Here is a 10,517-nt window from a genome sequence, read left to right as displayed (position 1 = left end):
TATAAGCATTGTTATCTTTTGAGCAGTTCAACTGCTAAATACGATAACGATTAAGGGATAAAGAGAAGTAACTGGTAATATACTAATGAGTTGCAGACTACAAACAATTAATTAATTAACTGTTTGCCTGTAATGGAGTTAAGATATCTGTGGTCTGATGTTTTACAGTCGAGATAATACCTTCGTATTTTTAAACTCAGTTTCCCCCAGTCAGTGATGCAGGTAAGAGGGGCTGACATGGAAAAAGCGTCTAGTCGTTCGGATGGGACAATAAACCGAGGTCCCGTGTACTACAGACTGTGTATGTTTAAGATCCCTCGATAGTTGGAAATCGAAAAAGAGCAGGCTAATGCCGCTGTCCTGGCACAATATCTCTTATTGCATACTGCATGGCGTTGTTTGTCTTCTTTAGCCCAATTAGGTGCCGTTACTATGGTACCACCATCTTTAAACTAGAGTTATATGGTTACTAATAGGTACCACCATCTTTAAACTAGAGTTATATGGTTACTACTAGGTACCACCATCTTTAAACTAGAGTAATATGGTTACTACTAGGTACCACCATCTTTAAACTAGAGTTGTATGGTTACTACTAGGTACCACCATCTTTAAACTAGAGTTATATGGTTACTACTAGGTACCACCATCTTTAAACTAGAGTAATATGGTTCCTACTAGGTACCACCATCTTTAAACTAGAGTTATATGGTTCCTACTAGGTACCATCATCTTTAAACTAGAGTTATATGGTTACTAATAGGTACCACCATCTTTAAACTAGAGTTATATGGTTACTACTAGGTACCACCATCTTTAAACTAGAGTTATATGGTTACTAATATGTACCATCATCTTTAAACTAGAGTTATATGATTACTACTAGGTACCACCATCTTTAAGCTAGAGTTATATGGTTACTAATAGGTACCACCATCTTTATACTAGAGTTATATGGTTACTACTAGGTACCACCATCTTTAAACTAGAGTTATATGGTTACTATTTGGTATCACCATCTTTAAACTAGAGTAATATGGTTACTACTAGGTACCACCATCTTTAAACTAGAGTTATATGGTTACTACTAGGTACCACCATCTTTAAACTAGAGTAATATGGTTCCTACTAGGTACCACCATCTTTAAACTAGAGTTATATGGTTACTAATAGGTACCACCATCTTTAAACTAGAGTTATATGGTTCCTACTAGGTACCACCATCTTTAAACTAGAGTAATATGGTTACTATTTGGTACCACCATCTTTAAACTAGAGTAATATGGTTACTATTTGGTACCACCATCTTTAAACTAGAGTAATATGGTTACTACTAGGTACCACCATCTTTAAACTAGAGTTATATGGTTCCTACTAGGTACCACCATCTTTAAACTAGAGTTATATGGTTACTACTAGGTACCACCATCTTTAAACTAGAGTAATATGGTTCCTACTTGTATAAAATTAAAAATAATTAAATTGAGGATTAGATTCCAACTGTTTTTGATTATAAATTCACGAGAAATCAAACCAGTGGGGTTCTACTTGTAAAACATTCGAGTGGAATTCTTCAGTTATCTATCAGGTGTAAGAAGAAACATTGAACTGTTATGTTAAAAGTTATATTTAGAGATTATTTGATGCCGAATGTTTCATGCTGCCAATGTGGTATTTGGATCTACTGATTTTTAGTCGTTTTGGATAATTTGTCAATTTTCGTCCATCTTCAAGCAGGCAAAAACGTGATATTAAAGTTTGTGCAAGCTGAATGTTATATTGTTTTCATATTGCCAAAAGTGATCAGATATGGATAGTCCTTTGTTTTGGATGAATTTGTGGATCAGGTTTGTTTCAACTGTTTTCTAAAAGAGTAAAAGGTGAAAGGAGAAAGGTTCATTAGGGCTGAATGTTACAGTGTTCAATTCTTTAAAAAAAAATCATTTTACTCGTATATAGATGATCATTTGTTTTGGATGATTTGTTAAGTTTTTTTGGATGATTTGTTAAGTTTTTTTTGATGATTTGTTCAGATTTTTTGAAGATTTGTTAATGTTTATTTTGGATGATTTAAGTTTATTTTCGACTGTTTTCAATTATTTTGTCAAAAACAATGGACATCTAACGTTATTGTGTAACGTTTGTTGGTAAGTCTGAACGTTAAATACATGTATATCATGTTTCTGATCGAGAGTGGGGAGCCGCGGTGGCTCAGTGAGTTAGACGCTTGCTCGCTAACCTGAAGGTCCAGGGTTCAATCCCAGATTAGGTCGAGATAATGCCTTCGGATTTTTCAACCCGGTTCCCCTATCAGTGATGCAGGTAAGAGGGGAAAAAGGCGTCTAGTCGTTCGGATGGGACAATAAACCGAGGCTTCATGTGCTACAGGCTGTGCACGTTAAAGATCCCTCGACAGTTGGAAATCGAAAAAGAACAGGCTAATACCACTGTCCTGGCAAAATTTCCCTCATTGTAGTCTTCATTATTAGCCCACATGGTGTAGAAAAGTAGGACGTAAAACTCCATTCATTTCATTTTCAGATCGACAGTGGATATTCATTTTGTCAATTTTGTTTGAAGGATTTCAGCCTCAGAGTGAAATCATTAAACTATTATTTTCATTTCATTTTGTTAGCAGTATCTTTATAATACAGCATATTCTAAATTTGAACTGAAGTTTTGGATATGGAAGCAATGTCAGTGATGTTGAAATGGTAAGAGATTGGATCAGTTTTATTCCTAATATGGTGTTCATTCATTCTAAGAGAGCTTGGTTTATCTTCAGTTAAAGGAATGTCAAGGCTGGTTTGGGTGTTTGGCGGTGCCGGTGGTGGGTACATTTGATAACAAAATATCACTTTTATTGGCTTTTTCCCCTAAAATGTGTTAGAATGTTCCAAATCAATTCAATTTTCCAAAAACGTTTTATGAGACGCACTATGAGAAGCTTGCGACTATGACGCCTCCACAGAGTTGCCCGCATTTTGAATTCAGCTTCGACAGTTGTCCCCTCTCCGAGTCGGTCTGTCCCCTATTTTTACCTTCAGGCTCGGGAGGAGTATTGTTTCTGTTATCTGGTTCTAAATCAGTAATGATAGAAATTTTGAGGTAAAATCTGTGATAACTTAAAGAATAAAGCTTAAAATAGTTGTCTTTGAAATCAGACTACTACCATTACCCTGACAGTGTAGATTGTAGAGTAGGTCTGAGGTCACAGTATGGTAGTTATATAAAAATACTGTTATCGTGGTGGTTATTTTAATAACATAGTTACAATTAATTTACACCTAATGCTCCCACTAAGAAAATACAACATTACCTAACTTTACAGTCTATGGTTTATTTCCATATTCTATTCCTTTTATCTAACTTCTGGTGGACAGATTTGAATATTTATCAATGGTTTGTTACGATACAGGTCTGATTATAGATGCAGTTTATTACAATGTTGTTAAGTTTTTGGTCATTCCGACATCTAGGGGATTACCTTATCTTAAGACAAACCAGACAGAAAGGAAACTTGAATATTTAGCTTGTTTATGATTTATTTACCTGCGTCTATTGTTTTTATTATAATATTGTTTGGATGATGTTTAGGTTTGTTAACTCAGCATCTCTTACAGAGAGTCCACATAGCTTACAATGTATTGGAAGTTTTATGCTATATTATAAAAAATAGAGCAATCTGTAAAGACTGTTTTGTGTAACCTGTGATTGATATGATAGAATGAACTAATTCATGTTTTATCAAGAGACATACCAGGAAACATTGAAACTATTCTCACCTAATCAACCTGATCTTTGGAGATGATCACTGGAATGTATCTTAAGTGGGTGATAAAGCATTTTCTGAACGAGTAAAAGCCTCTGAGGTGGAAATGAGGGTTCAATTTCAATATATGCTGGCGTAATCAAAGAGTTCTTTAGAAGTTTATCATCAGTGATAAAACTCATTCTGAATGGGTAAACCCTATTGTTGGTAAATGATTTAATTTCCAAAATGTGACTCCCCAATCAAAGTGTTTTTTTTAAGTGGCTGGTGAAGTTTTCTATCGGTGATAAAACTAATTCTGAATGCTGTGATAATATAGGTTGTTTTATATTTTCTTAAAAAGTATTTATAATATATAAAATCAGGGTTTTGTTGATACCTGAACACATTTACATAACAAGTTTATAGTGAGTTTACAGTGAATTTATGAGTTTACAGTGAGTTGACAGTGAGTTTACAGTGAATTTACAGTGAGTCTATGAGTTAACAGTGAGTTTATGAGTTTACAGTGAATTTATGAGTTAACAGTGAGTTTATGAGTTTACAGTGAGTTTAAATTGAGTTTACAGTGAGTTTATATTGAGTTTACAGTGAGTTTATGAGTTTACAGTGAGTTTAAATTGAGTTTACAGTGAGTTTATATTGAGTTTACAGTGAGTTTATATTGAGTTTATATTGAGTTTACAGTGAGTTTATATTGAGTTTACAGTGAGTTTATATTGATTGAGTTTACAGTGAGTTTACAGTGAGTTTACAGTGAGTTTATATTGAGTTTACAGTGAGTTTATATTGAGTTTACAGTGAGTTTACAGTGAGTTTAAATTGAGTTTACAGTGAGTTTATATTGAGTTTACAGTGAGTTTATATTGAGTTTACAGTGAGTTTATATTGAGTTTACAGTGAGTTTATATTGAGTTTACAGTGAGTTTAAATTGAGTTTACAGTGAGTTTATATTGAGTTTACAGTGAGTTTATATTGAGTTTACAGTGAGTTTATATTGAGTTTACAGTGAGTTTATATTGAGTTTATGAGTTTATGGTGAGTTTAAATTGAGTTTACAGTGAGTTTATATTGATTGAGTTTACAGTGAGTTTATATTGAGTTTACAGTGAGTTTATATTGGGTTTATATTGAGTTTACAGTGAGTTTATATTGAGTTTACAGTGAGTTTATATTGAGTTTACTGTGGGTTTAAATTGAGTTTACAGTGAGTTTATATTGATTTTACAGTGAGTTTATATTGAGTTTACAGTGAGTTTATATTGAGTTTATGAGTTTACAGTGAGTTTATGAGTTTACAGTGAGTTTAAATTGAGTTTACAGTGAGTTTATATTGAGTTTACAGTGAGTTTACAGTGAGTTTATATTGATTGAGTTTACAGTGAGTTTACAGTGAGTTTACAGTGAGTTTACAGTGAGTTAACAGTAAGTTTACAGTGAGTTTACAGTGAGTTTATATTGAGTTTACAGTGAGTTCATGAGTGAGTGTATAAATTGTCTGTTGTCGATCGGAAATTTTATATTTTAAGAGAACTTTAATAGTTTTCAGTAATAGTAGTTGAAAGTCCACATGGGTCAACTCTCGAAGGCACTGACCATAGCATCATAATGTTTCTTACCTTAAAGAGGATTCAAACCCAATGCACCTAATAGCCTAACTGAGCTACCGACTTAAAGAGAAATGTGACTTGTACTAGAACAGTGCCCAGGATACAGTGTATTTATATTAGGACGTCTCTACCGGTGCTTCTGATGGTTTGTGTGTGTGACATGTAGACCACATAATTTTGAAAATCTGACCTTAAGGTGAATTTGAACCCAATACACTGAATCGCTTAACAAACTCGTTTTTGGCTTAGCTTAGTGTATAACAAGGCTAAATAAGGAAAATTATGATAGAATACGACGTTTCTTGCGTCAGGACATCTCTACTGTCGTTTTTACGACATGTTAAGCACATACTTTGGAAAGTGTTAGGATATAAATACGGTGTTATTACAATAAGTGTGGATAGTGTTTAGACCCACTGTGTTGTCACATACAATATGAGTGGGTGTTATAACTTGTGTTTTGTAACCAGAGCCAGAAAAGCAAAGGTATGATCTCTTTTAAAATCTAATATCTTACCCACCAAAGTTTTATTTTACTTCTCCACCCATTTCTCTTAGAACAAACTTGTTGATGTGAAGATCTGTAACAAAAACACAAGGGAATATATTATGTTATAACACACTTCTTTAATAACAGCGTCCAGAGACAACTAGGGCAAACCTGTTGAGGCGTCATGATCGCAAGACACTCATGGTGCGTCTGAAAGGGTTCTCCCAATAGACTTTTCGGAAAATAGAATTGATTTGGTGCATTCTGACACATATTTAGAGGCAAAATGTATACAAATCTTATTTTTATTTTGTTAAGAATAAGGTGGAGATATAAACTATAATTGAGGGTGCAAATCATTTTGCTAGGGGCCTTTTCTGTCCCCTCATTGACGCCGACACTGTTTTAGCTGTTCATTGTCAGTGATCTGAGGATGATATCAAGTGATTTGCCATCTTTCTGGTCTGTTTTCTTTCTTCCTGAATGTTTGATATTTTTAGATATTGCACTAGTTTATCATGTCAGACTATCCCAGAACGGTGCCAGGTTTTGGAATCATTCCAAATTTTTCTGAATTAGTATCAATCGTTATCTAATTCTTTATTTTAATGTCTGAGAAGATATTTCAGTTCTATTAAAATTGAGATTAGAAATTGTAAAAGTTTTGATTAACTCAATTACTGTTTTACTGATACCGTTTTAGATGTTATAGTGCAGTTTTTATAGTTATTAGTTTACAAGTTACATAGTTTTAAGATTACTTGAATTTGAGAATTGATAGGATATCCTAGAAACAGTGTTAGAAGTTAAGACCCTAGGATATCCTAGAAACAGTGTTAGAAGTTAATACCCTATGATATCCTAGAAACAGTGTTAGACGTTAAGACCCCAGGAAACACTAGAAACAGTGTTAGAAGTTAAGACCCTAGGATATCCTAGAAACAGTGTTAGAAGCAAAGACCCTAGGATATCCTAGAAACAATGATAGAAAGTAGATTCTAGGATATCCTAGAGACAGTGTTAAAAGCTAAGACTCTAGGACATCCTAGAAGCAGTGTTAGAAGTTAAAACCCTAGGATATCCTAGAAACAGTGTTAGAAGTTAAGACTCCAGATATCCTAGAAACAGTGTTAGAAGTTAAGACCCTAGGATATCCTAGAAACAGTGTTAGAAGTTAAAACATCTAGGATATCCTAGAAACAGTGATAGAAGTTAAGACTCTAGGATATCCTAGAAACAGTGTTAGAAACAGTGTTAGAAGTTAAGACCCTAGGATATCCTAGAATCAGTGTTAGAAGTTAAGACCCTAGGATATCCTAGAAGCAGTGTTAGAAGTTAAGACTCTAGGATATCCTAGTAACAGTGTTAGAAGTTAAGACCCTAGGATATCCTAGAAACAGTGTTAGAATTTGAGAATTGATAGGATATCCTAGAAACAGTGATAGAAGTTAAGACTCTAGTATATCCTAGAAACAGTGTTAGAAGTTAAGACCCTAGGATATCCTAGAAATAGTGTTAGAAGTTAAGACCCTAGGTATCCTAGAAACAGTGTTAAAAGCTAATACCCTAGGAAACACTAGAAACAGTGTTAGAAGTTAAGACTCTAGGATATCCTAGTAACAGTGTTAGAAGTTAAGACCCTAGGTATCCTAGAAACAGTGTTAAAAGCTAAGACCCTAGGAAACACTAGAAACAGTGTTAGAAGTTAAGACCCTAGGATATCCTAGAAACAGTGTTAGAAGTTAAGAGCCTAGGATATCCTAGAAACAGTGTTAGAAGTTAAGAGCCTAGGATATCCTAGAAACAGTGTTAGAAGTTAAGACCCTAGGATATCCTAGAAACAGTGTTAGAAGTTAAGACCCTAGGATATCCTAGAAACAGTGATAGAAGTTAAGACCCTAGGATATCCTAGAAATAGTGTTAGAAGTTAAGACCCTAGGTATCCTAGAAACAGTGTTAAAAGCTAAGACCCTAGGATATCCTAGAAACAGTGTTAGAAAGTAAGATTCTAGGATATCCTAGAAACAGTGTTAGAAGCTAAGACCCTAGGGTATCCTAGAAACAGTGTTAGAAGCAAAGACCCCAGGAAACACTAGAAACAGTGTTAGAAGCTAAGACCCTAGGGTATCCTAGAAACAGTGTTAGAAGCAAAGACCCTAGGATATCCTAGAAACAGTGTTAGAAATTAAGACCCTAGGATATCCTAGAAACAATGATAGAAAGTAAGATTCTAGGATATCCTAGAAACAGTGTTAGAAGCTAAGACCCTAGGTATCCTAGAAACAGTGTTAAAAGCTAAGACCTTAGGACATCATAGAAACAGTGTTAGAAGTTAAGACTCTATGATATCCTAGAAACAGTGTTAGAAATTAAGACCCTAGGAGACCCTAGGACACACTAGAAACAGTGTTAGAAGTTAAGACCCTAGAACACACTAGAAACAGTGTTAGAAGTTAAGACCCTAGGATATCCTAGAAACAGTGATAGAAAGTAAGATTCTAGGATATCCTAGAAAAGGTGTTAAAAGCTAAGACCCTAGGAAACACTAGAAACAGTGTTAGAAGTTAAGACCCTAGGATATCCTAGAAACAGTGTTAGAAGTTAAGAGCCTAGGATATCCTAGAAACAGTGTTAGAAACAAAGACCCTAGGATATCCTAGAAACAGTGATAGAAGTTAAGACCCTAGGATATCCTAGAAACAGTGTTAGAAGTTAAGACCCCAGGAAACACTAGAAACAGTGTTAGAAGTTAAGACCCTAGGATATCCTAGAAACAGTGTTAAAAGCTAAGACCCTAGGACATCCTAGAAACAGTGTTAGAAGTTAAGACCCTAGGATATCCTAGAAACAGTGTTAGAAGTTAAGACTCTAGGATATCCTAGTAACAGTGTTAGAAGTTAAGAGCCTAGGATATCCTAGAAACAGTGTTAGAAGTTAAGAGCCTAGGATATCCTAGAAACAGTGTTAGAAGTTAAGAGCCTAGGATATCCTAGAAAAAATGTTAGAAGTTTAGACCATAGGATATCCTAGAAACAGTGTTAGAAGTTAAGACCATAGCGCCAAGATCATTTCGAGAATACGTGGCCAGGTGTTAATTTAGTTGTAGTTCAACATAAAACACTCGTAAATATCCCGGGATATATTTTATTATTGTTAAATAGGCTGAAGATTGTTTCTAGTTTTATAGTCTAGTTATTATGATCATGAAGAATAATTATATGTATATTAATTCCTAGGTTTTATATCATACCATCATACATATATCGGTGGTTCAGTAGCACTTTCAGGATTATTCATAAAGCATCGAAGTCAAGACCGTGTTATTTTATCTTTACAATAGAGATACAAAGACACATTTTCACTGAAGTACAGATTTATAGATTTATAGACTCTTAAAATTCCTCGTCAAAAAATGTCGAGAGAAATACTTCTAATGTCCTAGCAGACAACAATACAACTGTCTGCTGACTGAGCTATTCCACTGTCTTAGCAGACGGCAACCCAACTCTCCACTGACTGAGCTATTCCACTGTTCTAGCAGACAACAATCTAATTCTCTACTGACTGAGCTATTCCACTGTCCTAGCAGACAACAATCTAATTCTCTACTGACTGAGCTATTCCACTGTCCTGGCAGACGACATCCCAACTCGCTACTGACTGAGCTATTCCACTGCCCTAGCAGACGACATTCCAACTCGCTACTGACTGAGCTATTCCACTGTCTTAGCAGACAACAATCTAATTCTCTACTGACTGAGCTATTCCACTGTCCTAGCAGACAACAGTCTAATTCTCTACTGACTGAGCTATTCCACTGTCCTAGCAGACGACATTCCAACTCGCTACTGACTGAGCTATTCCACTGCCCTAGCAGACGACATTCCAACTCGCTACTGACTGAGCTATTCCACTGTCTTAGCAGACAACAATCTAACTCTCTACTGACTGAGCTATTCCACTGTCCTAGCAGACAACAATCTAACTCTCTACTGACTGAGCTATTCCACTGTCCTAGCAGACGACATTCCAACTCGCTACTGACTGAGCTATTCCACTGTCCTAGCAGACGACATTCCAACTCGCTACTGACTGAGCTATTCCACTGTCTTAGCAGACAACAATCTAACTCTCTACTGACTGAGCTATTCCACTGTCCTAGCAGACAACAATCTAATTCTCTACTGACTGAGCTATTCCACTGTCCTAGCAGACGACATTCCAACTCGCTACTGACTGAGCTATTCCACTGCCCTAGCAGACGACATTCCAACTCGCTACTGACTGAGCTATTCCACTGTCCTAGCAGACGGCAATCCAACTCGCTACTGACTGAGCTATTCCACTGTCCTAGCAGACGACAACTTAACTCTCCACTGATTGAGCTATTCCACTGCCCTAGCAGACGACAATCCAACTCTCTACTGACTGAGCTATTCCACTGTCCTAGCAGACGGCAACCGAACTCTCCACTGATTGAGCTATTCCACTGTCATAGCAGACGGCAATCCTACTGACTACCGACTGAGCTATCCAACTGTCCTAGCAGACGACAACCCACCCAGCTACCGACCTAGAGGTTCCATGTCCCTAGCAGACGACAATCCACCTCGCTAGCGACTAAGCTATCCAACTGTGCTAGCA

General features: G+C 35.9%; 1 protein-coding gene across 1 annotated transcript; it reads right to left on the bottom strand.

The window, feature by feature from the left end:
• Nucleotides 1-9,303: 9,303 nt before the first annotated feature.
• LOTGIDRAFT_143575 (hypothetical protein) lies at nt 9,304-10,299 on the bottom strand (the record flags this gene model as incomplete). Its single annotated transcript, XM_009054281.1, has 1 exon — nt 9,304-10,299. A coding segment is annotated over one exon (996 nt), but the record flags the coding sequence as incomplete, so codon positions are not given.
• Nucleotides 10,300-10,517: the final 218 nt, after the last annotated feature.

This window comes from Lottia gigantea (genome assembly GCF_000327385.1).
Source record: "Lottia gigantea unplaced genomic scaffold LOTGIsca_210, whole genome shotgun sequence".
NCBI lineage: Eukaryota > Metazoa > Mollusca > Gastropoda > Lottiidae > Lottia > Lottia gigantea.
This window is presented reverse-complemented; position numbering and strand designations above follow the sequence as displayed.